Source organism: Rhinolophus sinicus, linkage group LG09, assembly GCF_036562045.2.
Source record: "Rhinolophus sinicus isolate RSC01 linkage group LG09, ASM3656204v1, whole genome shotgun sequence".
Taxonomy (NCBI): Eukaryota; Metazoa; Chordata; class Mammalia; order Chiroptera; family Rhinolophidae; genus Rhinolophus; species Rhinolophus sinicus.
In genome coordinates, this window is record NC_133758.1 from 33757170 (window position 1) to 33776871 (window position 19702).

The 19702-nt window shown below is 38.9% G+C and overlaps 1 protein-coding gene across 1 annotated transcript in view; it reads right to left on the bottom strand.

Moving 5' to 3' along the window:
• DSG2 (desmoglein 2) overlaps positions 1–19702 on the bottom strand; it is a 40384-nt gene that overhangs the window by 19229 nt on the left and 1453 nt on the right. Inside the window, exons 2-6 of the mRNA XM_074340198.1 lie at positions 8024–8059; positions 6147–6281; positions 1391–1552; positions 1098–1242; positions 86–252 (exon numbers count right to left, since the gene is read on the bottom strand). Coding sequence (XP_074196299.1) covers positions 86–252; positions 1098–1242; positions 1391–1552; positions 6147–6281; positions 8024–8059 — 645 coding nt within the window. The remainder of the gene's footprint in view (positions 1–85; positions 253–1097; positions 1243–1390; positions 1553–6146; positions 6282–8023; positions 8060–19702) is intronic.

Sequence of the window (19702 nt, forward strand, 5' to 3'; positions counted from 1 at the left end):
TAGGAAAATTAGATATTAAAAGAGAGGAGAACCTGCAAGGATAAAGGAGAGTTTAAAAGATGAGCACCATAAAATATTAATTTACCTCTCTGTCCAAGGTAATACTGGTTGTATAGACCTCTCCTGTATCTTTATTCAGGTAGAACACAGGAGGGTAAGGAGGCTCCTGAGATACGACTTTATAGGAAATTTTAGAATTTTGAGTATTCGGTTCATCTGCATCTGTTGCGGTGATTTTCATCACAAGTGTATCTGCCATCAGAAACAAAGGTGTCCAAAATGAATCTCAACCTTAAGTACACTTACATACATTATTATTTTAATTTTATCGTGTTCCCAAAAGGATTTCAGGTGCTTATCAAGTCAGTTTACCAAGATCGAAAAACTGAATTGGGCGAGGAAACACGTGGGAATGGGTATAGTAGTAAGAAAAACAAGATGAAGGCAGGCCTAGGTCAATACATACAATTCTTCGAGTGAAGTCCTGAACACTTGCTACAGGAAGGCCACAAATTTATTTATAATTGTTCTAATAACCAAAACAAAGCAAGAAGAACAAACAGATACAAATGAAGGCTTAGTAAAATACAAACAATTCAGGAGAAGAGCAGCTATTCTTTACACTATGATCAAAGACAAATCTCTCCTGCAGCTCTTCATAAAGAGCACTGCATTGAATGTTGTCAATAAGCCAGGCAGTGGAAATAATATAAGTCAAAGGTCAGCAAACTACTGCCAGTCAGCCAAAGCCAGCCAGCCATCTGTTTCTGTAAATAAAGTTTTATTGGAACACAGCCACGCCCATTTGTTTTCATATTGGCTATGGCTGTTTTCCTGCTATAAGGCAGAACAGTTGCTACAGAGACCTAATGTCACATCAATCTATCACACCTGTTGTGAGGGTATAAAAGATGCCCTGTAAAGTCTTTTGAAGTTATCACAAAAAAAAACAGTTCCAAGTCTGGAACAATAGGTTTATTACTATTTGTCCTGTGGTTAGTACACAGCTTCCATTAAGATACAGGATTTAGTGTTCAGTTACACAATGGAGTTAAAATGACCTTGGGGATTCATTCATAAAAATAATAGACTCTTACGTGCTGCACTCAGTTCTTCAACAGACCCAACAAAGACATCCTGCGTGAATACTGGCTCATTGTCATTGATATCAAGAACTTTAATGCGGAGTTCTAATGGTTGCTCTAGGTTGTTTCCTTTTTCATCCAAAGCATAACCAATTAGCTGAAATCATGACATAAATAACCAAAGAGATTAGATTTAAGCTAAGGTAATTAAACTACCATTGTATCAAAAACACACACAATAAAACCAGTCATTTCTATTACTAAAGAAAACTACAAACTAATAAATGGGAAATTGTTCTTCTTACCAGAAAAAATGGTGTTTCTTCTCGATCAAGAATGCTGGTAACGTTCAATTCTCCGGTGTCTTTATTAAACACAAACACACCCAGAGGTGGCTCTGTGATACCTTTTCCAGCGTATTTGTATATCACTTTTAGTTTTCTTTCTTCTGCAATATCAGAATGTATCTAACGTAAAAATAACAGAGGAATGCCTCAAGTTAAACTCATCCATAACTTACATCTAAATATTTTTAATGGAAAATTTCCCTCTGAAGTTGTCCTGATGTTGATAGGAGGGCGGTGGGAGAACACAAGCACTCGAGAGCGGATATGCTGGTGACAGAGAACCTGGGTTCTAACCCTATCTCCATCACTCACCAGTTACATGATACGAAGATAGTTACTTAACCTCTCTGTGCCTCAGTGTTCTTATCTGTAAAGTGGAGAGATACTACTGCCTCTCTCTTAGGGTTGTTGTGAAGTTAAGATATTGTTAGGTGTACATCTTGGAGCAGGTAGATTTTAAATTCAACACAGAAGGTAAAAATTGCAGTGTCAAAATCACCTTCATAAATCCACTTGATCATTTTGAAAGGATGAACAAGGCATACTTCCACAGGTTTAAAATAATCAAGTGCCATCCCTGCTTAGAATGCTTCAGCAAATTAATGTTTCTCACCTGCTGCGTCTTCTGTAGTTACCATCTTCAGCCTCTATAAACAGTTTTATTTGTGTCTCTCAATATGTCTCTGTGGCCCCCTATTAGTTCGTCAATTTCCTCCTTCAGACATCATTGAAGCCATCGTCACCCACCTGCCTGGCCAGTTCTTTGTCGTGACACCTCAGGATTAGTTACACTTTCTTCCCATATGTTTCCCAACATGCACTGGGGCTGGAGGGGCGGTTTTTGCTGAGAATAATCAAGGGAACAGCAGATGGGGTCTGCAGGCCTGTTATACCAGCTCTGCAACTCGAGTGGAATGGTGAACAGGAGCAGTCCCATGATTACTTTTCACTGAGTTTCTGTCTATTTGTTTGTCTTTCTCTTTCTCTGCGTTTGTCTCTCTGTTTTTGCCAAGTATATGCATATATATGTACACACGTGAATATGTATATGTATGTACATATATATTAAAATACTTAAAAATATTCTAGATCTTTATGTGCTGTACAAAACTGTGTATGGACATAACTGTTGGTTTATATGTGTGTATATACTGGAGGGGTGCCAAGTGCCAAAAAATGTATATGAGTGGACACTCTGGTCAACGTTGCTCAAGCAGTAGTTCGCCGTAATCAGAAGTGTCTGGCTGGACACTGATGGTAACCACTTTGAGCACCTCTTGTAATTGCAGAAGTCACACGTGACTTGTATTCATCTTTTATTATAGGTGCATATTGAGTATTACAATTTTAATACAGTTTTCCTTTCTTAAAATGTGTATACTTTTTTTGGCACCCTCTGTATGCATATAAGAGTGTGTAAGTATACACAAAGTAATGCATTTCATAAGATCGAGAAGACACAAAACTGTTGACAATATTACCTCTAGAAACAGAATTTGGAAAGTTGGGGAAATTTAACAAGATCTTTTGCTTTTTATATAAATTTTACTCCTAACAACTTGTCTATTAAAATTAGTGAGAACAGTTAACGCTTATTGAACCCCTAAGAATCAATGCATTTAAGGAAACCTATTAGAAAAATGTGTGAATGACTCGGGTATCTCAGAAAACCAAACCCAAACAAAAAAATTAATTGCATATATATATATATATATATATATATATATATATATATATATATATACACTATTTTGTAAACCCATAATTAAAATTTATTTTTTTTTATTTTTTTTTTTTATTGGGGAAGGGGAACAGGACTTTATTGGGGAACAATGGTCAAATTGTTGTCCTTTCAATCTTAGTTGTGGGGGGTTATGTTCAGCTTCAAGTTGTTGTTCTTTCAGTCTTAGTTGTGGAGGGCGCAGCTCAGCTCCAGGTCCAGTTGCCGTTGCTAGTTGCAGGGGGCACAGCCCACCATCCCTTGCGGGAGTCGAACCGGCAACCTTCTGGTTGAGAGGACAGGCTCCAACCAACTGAGCCATCCGGGAGCTCAGCGGCAGCTCAGCTCAAGGTGCCGTGTTCAATTTTAGTTGCAGGGGGCGCTGCCCACCATCCCTTGCGGGAGTCGAGGAATTGAACTGGCAACCTTGTGGTTGAGAGCCCGCGCTCCAACCAACAACTGAGCCATCCGGGAGGCAGCTCAGCTCAAGGTGCCGTGTTCAATCTTAGTTGCAGGGGGCAGAGCCCACCATCCCTTGCGGGACTCGAGGAATTGAACTGGCAACCTTGTGGTTGAGAGCCCACAGGCCCATGTGGGAATCGAACCGGCAGCCTTCGGAGTTAGGAGCACGGAGCTCTAACCGCCTGAGCCACCGGGCCGGCCCCCATAATTAAAATTTTGGTTTTTAGAAGGCTTTTATAAAAACACTTGCTGGAAAAAGGAAACTGTTAACTCCTGTTCCATCGCTGCTTTCTTTTAAGGAGCTCTTTATGTCTGATATTTACAAGATTGGAATGATGAAGTAAAATTTGGATATGAACACTTATTTATTCCCACAGTGTTTACTGAGCACCTGCTGACATTGTTCAGGGCACAGGGCATGAGCAGTGAGCCTAAGAACTAAGCCCTTACCCTCGGGGATCTTACACTCCACCAAAGGAGCCACACAACAAGCAAACAAGGTAGAGCAGAATGTCCTGAAGTGGATTGTGCCATAATCCAAGCTGAAATGGAGAAATGGGACAGAGAGAGGTGGGGTGAGGCAGGGAAGGACACACTTTTAGGAGGTGAACCTTGGGCAGAGGCTGGAGGCAGAGAGCTACTGCAAAGATCTGTGGGGAGGGGCTTCCAGGCAGAGGGAGCAGTAAGTGCAAAGGGCGAGGCTGGAATGAGCTGGGGTTGGTTTAGGGATGTAGCAGAGTGGAGGTAGGGGGTTGATAGGGGCTGAGGTCAGAGAGGAGGAGGTCAAGGCCAATACATCCCGAAGAGATCTTATCGGCCAGGGTACAGTTTATTCCTTCCACTGCAGCAGGAAGCTACTGAAAGGGTCTCACTAAAGTGGTGAACACGCTTTGTCTTTTCAAAAGATTCAGGCTGCTTTCGGGAGAATGAACTGTGGTAGGGGAGTGGTGACAAGAGTGAAAGCAGGGACACAGTATCAGGGGCTCACTTTGGTAACACTAATTTGGACTAGGAGTGGTGGCAGTGGAGAGAAGTGGGCAGATCTGGAATATATTTTTGGGCTAGAACTGATAGTACTTGCTACATTTTTGAAAAACTAGATGGAATTATAGTGCTATTTACTGAAATGGGTACAGCTTATGGAGAACAGCTTTAAGGGAAAAAAATGAAGAGTTCAGATTTGCACATGCTAAGCCTGAGATATTACCATATAATTGATCAAAAATAGGACATTTTGAGAGTGTCCTATTAATAAAGAAAAGGGAGCTATTAGTAAGCCAGGACAAGGGGCATAAACCAAGACAAACTCAAACAGGACGTATGGCCACCTTTACCTATTTGGTATCAGTTCTTTTCATTTTGAAACTACTTTTTGTGTGTCGGGTGGCAGAACATGCCACCCCAAAATATACCACTTTGGCAGAGGATTATTTTGAACTGAAGGCAAGGGAGAAGAATCAGATACAAGAAAGGTCTCTGCCATTCCCCTATTTGTCTAAAAGCAGGACATAAATTTGTATATGTGACCTCCCTCCACTCTCTATCAAGGACAAGTCAGTCATCACCAACAACTTTAGACTCTTGTCAGCGTGGAGATGCTAGAAGGAATCCACATAACAAACTTTACTAATTAGCCTTTTTCTATCGTTAGTTTCCCATATACTTGCCTTCCTACAACTGGCTGCCCCTACCAAGGTCCTTGTCCTTTAATTTGTCGCTTCTCTAAAAATGTATTGTTCCTTTGCTAAGATGCTATATAAGCCCAAATTCTAACCAAACCTTTGAGTTACTCATCTCTGGGCACTCCCTCCCTCCCATGTGTTATTGGCAAAATACACATGTTAATAAACTTGTTTTTTCTCTTGTTACATTTTCTTTTGTCAGTACAATAGGGCCCCAGAGAACCGAGAAGGGTAGCAGGAAAAACAGTTTTCCTCCCCTACATATGATAATATCTTCTTTGAAGTATTGCAACACTGGTACACAAAGATTCAACTACCGCGTTTCCCCAAAAATAACATCTAGCCAGACAATCAGCTCCAATGTGTCTATTGGCGCAAAAATTAATATAAGACCCGGTATTATATTATATTATATTACATTATATTATAAGACTGGGTATTATATTATATATTATACCCGGTATTATATTAGATTATATATTATATTATACAAGACCCAGTCTTATTTTACTATAATTTTTGCTCCAAAAGACGTATTAGAGCTGATTGTCTGGCTAGGTCTTATTTTCGGGGAAACATGGTAGTGCCAGATGCCTTAACTTTTAATTTAATCAAAGCTCCAAGTTATGTATTTTTTCTCCAATAATACTGCATCTTCCAGAGTGGGAAAGATCTTAAAGTTGATACTTTCTACTAAGAATTAAGCTCTGCTAATTTTCTAATACACACATAAGGCTCAGTAAATACATCATATAATTTTCTTTAAATTTTAAAGTGAACATAAAAGTCTTCTCACACCATATTTTAGTAATATAGGTACATATCTTTCTTGTTCCTCTTTAGAAGGTACCTTGGCAATCGGATTCTTTTTGGACAGATCCTCTCCCTCCCGAAGAGCCACAGGGGCGGTGATCCAGGCACGCTTTTGTCGCACTAAATGCCTATGTTTAGGAAGCAGCTTATTTTCAGTTCTTGTGTTTAAGGCCTGCAAAAGATTGCCATACCCAAGACATTAGTACGGTATCCTTTAATTTACTAAAACTTTAAAAATGGCTGTGTAAATTTTAACGTATAAATTTCATAGTTTTTAACAGGCTTCATTTTCAATGAGGAAATGTATACACTCTAGCAAACTCTACAGGCTCAGTCAACAGATTGTCTCCAGACCAGTAACACAGTCCAGTTTAGTTTTTTTTCAGTAAGAAAATATTTCCCAGAGGGAAGAATTTAAACAGCTAGAGTAATTTAGTGACCTGATAAATAGGCAAATTAAAATTAAAATACCATTTCAATAACTTTTTTTTTTCTTACTGAGGATGAAATTCCATTTTTCTGTGGTGGCTCATACTTTAAAAATTTATTATGAAATATTTTAAGACTAAATCTTAGCAACCTATTGATATCAATTTGACTAAAAGTAGTAAAAGTGTGAGTTAATGAATTTATTGCTTTAAAGATGGGGTAAACAATTAAATTGCCCATCTTTTGTTTTTAGAGTCTGTAAGTGGAAAACTACTCTATAAATTTTCAATTAGGCTTTAATAGATAAATATATATTTTATCCAAGGAAAATTTCAATACAGCTGACCTAGTATCTTAAGATCAGAAATGATTATTATATTAGGTCTATTATTTTACTCATTTTGTTGCTCTACATAACATGTATTTTATTTTGAAATATTTACAGTGGTTATCACTAAGTCATTGATTTTTTCTCTTTGTTTTTAGTTGAAAAAATTCTATAACTTAAATTATGTAACATTAACGTTAAAGTTTATGATGTAAAATGTAAAACTTCCTTCTATATTTTCACTTATATTTCAGTGATTCATTATTAACAGCTTGAGGAATATCTTTTATGATCTTTACTTATGACCATACAGTTGCATATGTATAAAGGTCTTTTTCCTATAAAAATGGAATTATCATATACTTCTCATTCTGCCAGACTTTAAATTTTTTTTTTTTTAAATTGGGGAATATTGGGGAATCGTGTGCTTTTCCAGAGCCCATAAGCTCCAAGTCATTGTTCTTTCAATCTAGTTGTGGAGGGTGCAGCTCAGATCCAAGTCCAGTCACCGTTTTCAATATTTAGTTGCAGGGGACCCAGTCCACCATCCCATGCGGGAATTGAACTGGCAACCTTGTTGATGAGAACTCGGGCTCTAACCAACTGAGCCATCTGGCCGCCCCTCTGGAAGCTCAGTGGCAGCTCGTTGTTTTCAGTCTAGTTGTGGAGGGGGCAGCTCACTGGCTCACGTGGGAATTGAACCGGCAACCCTGTTGTTCAGAGCTTGCGCTCTAACCAACTGAGCTATTCAGCCGCCCCTACCCTTCATTTTTCATTCAGTACCTCATCATGGACATTCTTCCATGTACCGTAAATTGTTTCACCATTCTCCTATTGATGGACAGTTAGACTGTCAAAAAATACTGCATTGAACATCCTGTATATACTGGGGGTGCCAAAAAAATGTACAGACGTGACTTGTATTCATCTTTTGTTATTGGTATATATTATTACAATTTTAATACATTCTTTTCCTTTCTTAAAATGTGTATACATTTTTTTGGCACCCTCTGTATGTTCCCTTGCACTTGTTTAGGTGGGAATGGCTGGCTCTAAGTGAGTGTGCATTTCTAATCTGGGGAGGCACAGCCAAAGTGTCTTCCATGAAATTAAGCCTCTGAGTCCAAATGACAGAAATACTCTCCTTGGTTCCTTACCTCTAGATGGAGTGTATTTCCAAAGTTAAAGCAGACCTGGAAAATAAAATTATTTGTTGTTTAATATGATTTATCATTCAATTCAGTTTAAAAAATTTTGTTAATGAATAACCTACCACCTAAGATATTATAGACATTTTTTTAAAAAAGGTTTAACCACCACTACTATCTTCTTTTGTCAAAAGGAAACAAATTTTAATTTTTCCCTTTGCCTCCCTGCCATGACCACGGACTGAGAGTGCAAGCTGCACTCTTTTTGATCCATACTGTCTCCTCCAGGAATCTGAGAACACAACTAGTATTTCAAAAACGAAAACAAAAACTTTCCTCTTGAAACGTTAGCCAATCACTGATCCTTTTCTCCTTACCCAGCAGTTTTCACCTCATGTTCTTGGGGATCCACTTACCTTTCCCTGCAGCTAACTACCATCATTCCCTGGGGTCACACACACAACTGCTTGCACGTATTAGGACTCAATTCCTCACTTCCTCAGTCTCACCAACTCTTTTCTTTGGTTCCTATCAAGCACAGTCACACTTTGGATATCATCATTACACAGAACTAAATACAGTTATGTGTACTCTACAGTCAGCACAATAAACTCCTATCCTGCCTTTTGACTTTTGCTTTACTTTCTTTATAACCCGTTGCTCTCCTCTGGTCTTCACTTTCTTTTGGCTTGAGAAACCAGCACTTTCTAATATGGTAGCTACATGTGACTATTTACACTTAAATCACTTGTAATTAATAATTTATTTACTCAATCGCCACATGAGGTAAGTAGCTTAAGACATTGCAGACATCCATCATTACAGATAATGCTAGTGGAGAACACTAATAGATTACTGCCAGCCATTCCAAAGACATTGTAATGACTCAGGGATGCTTCATTCTCTTGACCTTCTAAAACTCCTGCCTCACTTCTCCCCCAACTCTGTAAGCCTAACTATTATTTTCTTTGATTCTGACCTTGTACTGACAACATTGCTTGAGAGGGCTGATTTGATCCCACACACATCCATGCTCCCTAATAGCTGTTCCCTCCACAGGGTTGGTGTTCATTTCTGGGGTGAACACCAAACACGATTATGTTTGCCCAGGAAAGTCAGTAGACACCTGTTGTGCAGGCATCCCTCTCATTCTCAAAAGCGTGCTCATTTAGACCATAAATTACACAGTCACCTTATCTTTGTCTTTTTGTATGTCTATTGTACTATTGTAAACTTCATGATTTCATCTAAACCTAATAACCTCCAAAAGGCCCCACCTCCAAATACCATCACATTGGGAATTAGGGCTTCTATATAAATTTGGGGGGAACACATTCAGTCCATAACAATGTATAAGAGAATTGTGGCCAATGAGATTTCAGGAGAGTCTGGAAAAGATTATCCTCACTGATAAGAAGAGAAGCGTATGCACAACTGCTCTATTCACCTGCTTCTGGAGACTGCTGATCAAGGATGTGACTGACGCTCGGAATGGCTATAGCCATCTGTGACCATGAGGCAAAAGCTAATAAAATGGCAGAGAAGCCAAACTGAAACTATCTTGGAGTTACAGAATTGGTGAAATCTGGAACCACCCCATCTCTGTTCCATTTCTTACGAGATTAATTATTCTTTTTATTTAATCCACTATTAGTTGGGTTTTGTTACTTGTATGTGAAAGCAACCTAACTGATGTACCTACTTGGCAGGGTTACTATACAAATTAAAAGGAAGAATACTAAGTGTATTTATTACAATGACTGGCACATATCAGGCACTCAGTAAATAGAATTACGATGGTATTTCCTCAGTTCTAAGACTTGCATGGTCCTCATCTTAAAATTTCTGAAATTTGAATTTATTCACTCATGCTTTCAATTTCCTGAGCTCCTACAACATGCTAAGTGATACAATGTTCTTACCCTCTTGGATTCTTACATGTTGGGGAGATAGACAAAAATAGGTTGTGATAAGAGCTGTAAAGAAAATTAAAGCAGGGACAGGATGGTAGAGAGTAATTTAGGATGGTGGCAAGGCTCTCAGAAGAGGTTACATTTCCAAAGAGACCTGAATGGAACGAAGGAGCAGGTCCGACAGAGCCCTGAAAGGGGAGCATCCAGGCCATGGAGTGGGAATGACAACGGCGTGATCCAGGTTGGCGCTGTTCGAGAGGAGTGATCAGTGGGGATGATGCCAGGACTTCTGGGAGCTGCTAATCTTCATCTACTTGCTGGTTACATGGTTTATTCAGTTAGTGAAAATGCAGTAATCCAGTGTACTTGTGATAGGTGCACTTTTTTGGTATGTGTTAACACTAAAAAGTGACCAAAATCTGCATGTACCTTAAAGCTGAGGGTGTCTTGGAATTTATGTCATAATAGTTCTGCTATTTGTTTTTTTTTGTTGTTTGTTTGTTTGTTTGTTTGTTTTACAGCACCTATTGCCATAGCTAGTTTTCACACTTAATAAGGCACAATAGACTAAAGTATTTGCTCTACAGTCATTGCACAAAAACCCAAAAGAATTGTACCAACATATTGTCAATTGCAGAACTGGTTTATTTGATTTAAAAAAAAAGTTAAGACCTTAACTACTCTTTTCTAAAGTAAATGATTTGGATGTTTTTTGGGGACTCTGTCTCCCACCAGGGATATTTGGTGATGACTGGAGACATTTTGGTATGCATGAGGACAATGCATACCAAAAAAACGCACATATCACAAGAATTACTGCATTTTCACAAGCTGAACAAACCATGTAACTAGCAACTAGATTAAGGGTTAGGGGTGGGGAGGTGAGTGCTAGTGCCATCTAGTGGGTAGAGACCAGAGATGCAGCTCAACATCTTACAATGCACAAGACACCCCTCACCCCATCAAAAGCCATTTCTGTTTCCAAATGGTAAAGTGCCAAGGTCAAGAAATTCTGATTCAGACTACGTTTCTGATTGGAAATTACTGTAATAAGTAGGGTCAAGAAGGTCCTGTAAGTTCCAGAGGACCATGAGGATTTATGTAAATTTCCAAATTGGTAACATACAGCAGGCAATATAAATAGAATAACTGACACTCTCTGTCTCTGTCCTCCATTCCCACTCCTTCCCACTTCCAAGCCCTTGGAACATTTCCAGTGCTGTGACCTTTTGAGTGACCTTCTGTGGGGAATGTGGGAAAAGAGCTTCAAACAATGGAAGGATGGCTGGACAAGATCACCATTATGGTTTCTCCCAACTATGGAATCTGTAACTCTTTTCTTTCTCACGAGGAACTTGGTGATAGAAAAATATCATGTGCCACCTGCATTAAAGACTGAAGAGGAAAGTAAGCTTCTAGTCTCCGTATCCAACGAAGTAGTGTTTTTAGAGGCACTAGATAAATCCTTCAAGAGCATTCCCAATTTCTCCTGTTGCATCCTATGCATCTTGTAAAGATTGGCCTTCCTAGTAACTGGCAAGAAAATAATTTGGTTTTGGCAGAAGCATGAGGGAAGGTCAAACACCACTGCAAAAATACAATACATCAATGTACCCTTTGTTCTCAAGGTTGGCACCTTTAAAAAAGACTTCCTGTTCTGCAGTCACCTTGATGAGTTTGACAAACAGAATCCAGGACTTATGAGGCAATGGATGACAGCACTTCCTGGCTGATAGATTCTCGGCGAGGTAGCCTACCTATAAAATGTATTTTCTGGCTAACCATCATAACTTATTTAGAAAATCCCAACTTATGACACACACATAAGTATAATTTCTATAGCAGCCTCACTCAACTAGTTTAAAAAATTATATTTTTGTTTTCACAGCTGCTAACTTAAAAGGCTCAACAGCCAAGAAAAGCAATATTCTGAACTTTTAAGTTTTGAACTCCGAATTTGAATTTTAGATAGTAAAGTTACATACTTTAAGTCTAACTAAATTATATGATTTATCATAATCTTTCACCTGCTTTTCAGATGTTGGGGCCAATTGTACTGTAACAAATATGACTTGGGGTGAGTCATATGGAAGTTAGCTTCAAAGAGAAACATATTTTCTTTGTAAGCATTTATTGCCTCGATGACTTTTAAAATATAAATTTAGCAACGCTGTGCTATACTTGAGTTGTTAGATCATGCTGTGAATTCTAACTTCAAGTTGAGTTTTGTGTAATCGTGGACAGCTCCTAGCTTTTCCTTGGTTTAGGGAACAAGGACAAATAAACTGAAGACCAGGAAAAGTCAACAAAATATTTTATTTAGTGTTAATTTTTTTTTTACTCCCAATTAGTTTCGAAAAGGGATGTTAACAGAGGATCTCAAACTTGAGTGGCATCAGAATCACCTTGTTAAAACAAAGATTGCTGGGCCCCACCTGAGAGAGTCTCTGATTCAGCGGGTCTGGGGTGGGGTAGAAGAATCTGTACTTCTAACAAGTTCCCTGGTAATGCTGATGCTGCTGGTTTGGGGATCACACTTTTGAAAACCAATGTGAAAAATCACAGAGTAGCAAGAGAAAGGGAAGAGGAGAGCCGGGCTAATTTATAAACTGAATAATGAACCCTTAATTACAGAGAGGTGTGAAACAATGGATTCCAAACAAGGAAATTCAGTTACTGAGTTATTCCCATCACAAGAGTTTCCCACTTTATCAGTAATAATCAACTGCAACAGGATTGCTTTAAATAGTGTTCTCACCTGGTTCATACCTCCTCTTCCAGCTTAAGTTTTACTTGAGTCTGAACATTTTCTTTGAAATATTTTACCATTTTATTTGTATGTATTTTCTATAACTACTACAAATGTTTTTGGAATCAGGGAAAATATAAGTAAATCCGTATAACACATCTTACATAATTTGACAACACAAAAATGATGGGCTGTTTCCATCTTTTTGCTGCACTATATCCCTGAAAATTACACTAAAAAATAGAATAAAGAAAATCAAATACACCCCCACCCCCAAAGTTTAAGAAACCAAGAGCTTCAGATTGTCCTTTTTCACCATTAGATGGCACTGGTCTATCAAGAAGGCAAACTTCGGGCACTACCGGAAATTGGCCAACAGTTGACTTCAAGGTCCACAGTGGAAAACAGGCATTTTCAATTCGCCTCAAATAAGTAGATGGCAAAATTGAACAGTGAAAATCAATGGCTTTTCCAGAGCTGTATGAATACTTTTGTAGGTCTACTTCCTGTAAAACTAGACACATCTTAATGTTCATTTCTTCTCTTTTTTCCTTTCTAGCGTCCTAACTGATAAGGAAACTAACTAAACAAATTATTCAATCCCAGAAGTTCAGGCCTTATTGATGACAAACGACAGAAAACTGCTGTAAGAGGAGTGAAGCCTTTGGATTAACAGGAGGCATATGGTGTCCGGGGATCTGGGTTCTAACAGGCTTCGCCCATTGATAATATTCACTACAGGAAGAGGCTGGCAGACATGCAGTGGGTGCTCAAAACATGTCAAGGTCTCTTCCCTATGCTTCTCTTCCGTCACTGTAAGCTCCATGACCACCAGACCAGAGTTCAAGAGCACCTAGAAGGCTGTTTGCATGTAGCAGAAGCACAGTAGTGACTGCTGAATGTGTTAAACAAAAATTTACCTCCCACTCTATCCAGGCATTAAATACTGCTTCTAAACAAATGAAATTCAAAGTATGATTCCAGCTTTTCTAAACACTGAAAGATACTCTAACACACTTTTCAATACTTCTGCGTCCAAAGCTTTTAACTAGGTTATACATGTATGACATGTAGATCCTGTCCTGAAGCTTACAGTTTAGTAGGCGAGATAAAGTGTCCATAAATTACTATAATATAAGGTAGGCAAACTTATCTGTGTGAATGACAACCTTATTTGTGTAAATACAGTTCAGGGGAGCTTGGGGAAGGCAGAAATTACTTCCTGCTAAGGAAATCAGGAGAGGTTTAGGGCGGGAGGTGGCCATGGGCTTGGCCTTGAGAGGGAGCAGAATCTGTGCAGACAGGAGGCAGAGGGAAATGATCTGCATCAAAAACAGCGTGTGCCAGATGTGGAGACTGACTGAGGGCAAAGAACAAGGCGTGCATTTTGGCACCTAGACTGCATGATGGTGGCAAGTAGGCAATAAGGACACAAGGTTGTGCTAAGGACCATCACTGATCCTCTAAGGAGGAAGAATCTTTGACAGCTTCTGATTAGGAACGCTAGGGCTTCTGAAAGGTTTTGGGGCAGGACTGTGTAAGATGAAAGGCAGAGATGCTGACAAGCCAGAGATGGAATGAGAACCATCAATAGGGTACTGGCACCAGCGTGGATGAGTGGAGCAAGAGTCTTGATGGGGCCAAATTCAGTCCTTGGCCATCCCCTGGGTGTGGAGGGCAGGAGAAGGGGTAGAGGGACAAAATTTTAAGTCTGAGTGGCTAGAAGGATGAGATTCTCAGAGCACAGATTATAGAAATGTTAAACCTAGATCCTGGCAAATCCTTTGGGGAGGAGAGATACTGCGGCTCAAAGGTAGGCAGGGGGTGCAGGTACATTGTCCTAAGGGCAGCACCGTCTCAGCCACTGCTATTGTCACCCACTGTGCTTCCCCTCCCTCCCACTCATATCTGATATGTGTCTTGGTGATGCATGTTCCTCTGATGTGCAGCGTTGGAAAAGTGGGTGAGAATGATGATTCTCAGGTCTTGGCTGGGATGTTGTGTTGGAGCTCCTTTTGTAGGCTCCATGGTACTATGTATTCTTTTACCATTACTCTTATTACCATTACCCTTTAGGAAATTAGCCATTTACTTGCTTACTAGACTGTAAGTACCATGAGGGCATAACATGCCTGGCTTTTTCATCATCTCCCAATGGTCTAGCACACTGCCTACCATCAAGCAGGGAGTCACTAAATAGTGGTCATGTTTCTACACAGTTAATTTTCTTGTGGGCATTACTCATATTACCATTAGACTATGGTATAAATCCTCGTGTTCCAGCTTCGGTCACCCTACTGTCCAAGCTTGCATATAGTAAAAATCTCAATATATTTTTAAGATTAATTTGAAATAAAAATAGTGCAATGTCATATGTGATATACATGTAATGCTTTAAGATAAACTTAACTGAGAAAACAATCTTTTTCATTTATGGACTATACATTTGAAAAGTGTTATCAGCTGTTAAAATTTGTGGCACACTGAAAGATAAAAAGAAGCTGCATTAAATGCTCAAATTGATCTAAAGTTTATTTATTATTTCAATTAAGGTTTCTGATTTTTACTATAATTTGGCAGTTTTAAAAATACCAATCCCTAATCAATGTGTAATTGTTTTCCATATAAATATTCGTATGTTTCATTCATGAATAAGCTATTTTGCAGAATTTTGACCTGTAATTCTCACTCTCAGACCTGTCTGAGAATTAGATTCATGGGAAGTTTCTATTTGCACATATTTCTGGACCTCAGCCTTGGGGATTTTAATTTAGCTCATCTGGTATTTCTAATAATCAGGGAGACTTTGGACCAAAGGAATGCGCGTATTTTTTTGTCAAGTTCTTTCCCCTAAGTTTATAAGAAAGAAACTAATGTTGAGTTGCCATTTTCCTACCACCTATTAACTTTTAGAAACAAAAACAAATATGAAATGATTCTTAAATTCTTGGATATGGTGATTAATTATTCTTACAGGCTTCAATATTTACTACTTTATACCTGAATTTATTCTACAACCTGTTATCCAATTGCATATTTGAACATTAACTAGAACTCCGATGTCACTGACAATCTATAGATAGTTGAACCTATAAAAGGAGATATGCTGAAGTCCTAATCCCCAGCACCTCAGAATATGGCCTTATCAGGAAACAGGTCTTTGCAGATTTAACCAAGTTGAGGCCATTCGTGTGACCCCTCTTCCAACATGATCCGTGTCTTTATAAAAAGGGGAAATTTGGACACGGACTCAGACATGCACTGAGGGAAGACAATATGAAGAGACCTGGGAAGAATGCTATGTGAAGACAGAGGATTGGAGTAACGTATCTACAAGGCAAGGAGGGCCAGAGATTGCTTGCAAACCACCAAATGCTAGGAAGAGGCAAGGACGGAAAGCTACAGGTTTCAGAGGGAACATGGCCCTGCTGACATCTTGATTTCAGACTTCTAGCATCTAGAACTGAGACATTTACGCTGTTTTAAGTCACCTAATTTTTCGTACTTTGTTACAGCAGCCCTAGCAAACTAATACACTAGTAGATATAAAACTAACTGTTTACAGTACAATTTGCTATCCCTGAATCTTTAAAATGTAGTTTGATTTTAAAGGACAACCTTAATTAGTCAAAGGCAAAATTGAGACAATCACCAGAAAAATCCCTCCCTCTTTAGCAGTCTGGTGAAGCGTATGGCCCCCTTCTCAGAACAATGTTTTTAAATTTATAAAATAAAAAGCATCAGATTATGAATGAACCCATTATAGTTATCAGAATTTTAAAAAACCACATTTGTGATACAGTAATACCATGTATTTCATTATCAACACATTAAATAATAAGATCTAGTAAAAGGTCTATTAGTGATGAGAATAAATGGTATTTTGAGATAACTGTCGTTTGATGCGAAAATGTTTGTGAATTCTGCTGTGACAAAGTCACAGGTACTGCTAATGCTATTGTAGTGTCTTTCCTACATAATTTAAAGAAATGCTAAATTTCAGTTAGAGGGTAGTGAAAATGTATATGTAATTAATCCCAGCCACATCTAAGGACCCTCTGAATTCTATATGGACAATTAAGGAGTTGGTGGAGCCCAGGGGTAACGAATTCTTGAAGAGGAAAGAGTCTCTGACTTTATTCACAAAATTATCATTTTTTTTTCCATTTAGATAGAGGTGGCCTAAATGACTGTGTGATAGCTACGTGGGTTGTCACTCACCATCTCCTTTCGGATGTGTCTGCCTGATCTACAGAGGAAAGCTCAAGTCCACATACCACACACTCCCTTGCAGCTAAGGTTCTGAATGTGATTTAGGATCAACCAATCAGTACGTACATGGAATTTGAAAGAAGAAAGTGAAGCAGAAACTATGTGTCTACAGGCAAGCATGGATATGGGTGTAGGTGGGTTTTTGCCACAGTCTTACGTGTTACAACTATAGCATCCATCACTAGATTCATGGGTGCCCAGAGGCAGGGTACAGGTATATTTACTTGGTAAGTATCCTACAAGGTGTGCAGGGTTCTGGAACTGGCAGGATAGTGGTATCCTAACATGGCAGTTTCAGATTTTGAGAGTCTCAGTGTAGTTCCGGATCACAGGAGAGGCAGCCCCTCCCTAAGTGCTTGGGTTCTGCTGTGTGACTTTGAAGTGTTTTACTGACAGCTCAAACTGCAGTCTGTTTCCTCAATCCTTCCAACACTAATGTAATCAACTCAAGGTCCTGAAATAAATCTCTTCTTGCTTTAACTACCTAGAGTGAATTCTGTCATCTGCAACCGAACTTTGACCCATACAGACTACAGTTTACATTCCCATCTATAAAAGACCCGTTTCCTCAAGAACTACTTCTGTCAGACGAGCTGCTTTCCATTCTCTACTAAAGTCTATACAGAAGGTCCCTGACTTATAATGGTTCAACTTAATGATGGTATAAATGCAATAAACATTCAGTAGAAACCATAATTTGAATTTTGATTTTTTCCTGGACTAGTGGTATGTGTGTGATAGAATACTCTTGTGATGCTGGGCAGCGGCTGTGAGCCACATCTCCCTGTCAGCCACGGGATCAAGAAGGTACAACCGATACTCTACAGTGTACGATCATGCACCACATAATGACATTTTGGTCAATGATGGACTACATTATATAAGACCGGGTCTTATATTATATGATGGTGGTCCCATAAGAGCACCGTGTTTCCAAGAAAATAAGACCTAGTCGGACAATCAGCTCTGATGCATCTTTTGGAGCAAACATTGATATAAAACCTGGTCTTATTTCACTATCATACAAGACCCAGTCTTATAATATAATATAATATAATATAATATAATATAATATAATACCCAGTCTTATTTTACTATAAGACCCCGTCTTATATAATATTATTAATATAATATAATTAATATAAGACCAGGTCTTATATTAATTTTTGCTCCAAAAGACGCATAAGAGCTGATTGTCCAGCTAGGTCTTATTTTGGGGGAAACACGGTATAATGGATTATAAGCAAAAATTTGTTTTCGATGTTTAAAGAAAAGGCTGGAACTGACTACAATGTTGAATTTACAATGTTGAATTAGCTCTGGGTGGTTTAAATAGAACAGGAGGCTTGGCACGCTGTCCACTTGCCATGTGCTACACACACGAACACACACCCGTGTGCACGAACTCACTTCCTTTCCCTCCGTTTCCCTTTCTCCCTCTGTCCTCCACCCTCCCTTTTATTATTTCTCGCCTCAGGCTTTAGCTCTCTGGGTCTCTGCTCTCCCTTTCCCCTACTCTTCCTCCCTCCCTCCATCCTCCTTCTCCTAGGGCATCTCCCTCCATAGTCCTCCCCCTGATCCCCAATGTACACACACACACACACACACACACACTTTATCTCTTACACTGTATTTTTACTGTATCTTTTCTATGTTTAGATACACAAATACCATTGTGTTACAGTTGCCTACAGTTTTCAGTACAGTAACGTGCTATACAGTTTTGTAGCCTTGGGGCCACAGGCTGTAGCATATAGCCTAGGTGCTATACCTAGGCTATACCTTTTAGGTTTGTGTAAGCGCACTCTATGATGTTTGCACAACGATGATATTGCCTATCGATGCATTTCTCAGAATTTATCCCCCTTGTTAACTGACACATGACTGTACTGTGTTGCCAGCGTTTTTTGGATATTGTGTTTTCACATCCCTTTTCTACAAAACACCCATCTGTATCTCCTGCTTCTGGTGAGAAGGCGGCATTTACTCTTAAAATGAAACTCAAGATAATTGTCCAACTGCAGGCTAATGTAAGTGTCCTGAGCATGTTTAAGGTAGGAGGCGAGGCTAACCTAGGATAGTAGAGTAGGTGTATTAAATGCATTTCCAATTTACGATACTTCCAGCGTACGGTGGGCGTACTGGGATGTAGTCCCCCATAAGGAGAGGAGCACCTGTACTTCCAACTTAAATTACAGAGAGGGCAATAGGCTGAACTGCCCCTTGTTCTTTGACCAAAAATAAACACATTCAAATTTATGTCACAAAACGTATTGTAGGAAATATAAAGAATAGTCCAGAATTCTGCTCTGGTTCAGTGAGTTATAATCACTTTTAATGAGCAATTTTTGCCAAATAAAGTAAAAATATTAGATTGCTAAAGTAAAATATACTTAAATTTACCTCTTTATCTATAAATGTACTTGCATTGGCCTGCTTGGTATACCACTTGAGGATAAAGGTAATTTCTTTTCTTATATGAAAGGAATTTAATATTTAAGCTCTCAAAGGGAGCCAAGTGCTATATTAGCTTGGTATTTTCCTTCACCAAGAAGTATCACAATGAGGGAATTTCTTGCTCTGTTATTCTGGGGACCCAAAACAAAGCCCCAGAATTATATTTTAGAAAAGTTTTATTAAGAATATGAACTTGAACTGGAAATTACCTCAATGACTTGGGCAAAATGAAATGGATAAATAGAGCATGAAAATGAAGCAGTGTGGCCAAGGTCTGGAGGTCCTAATTATCATACT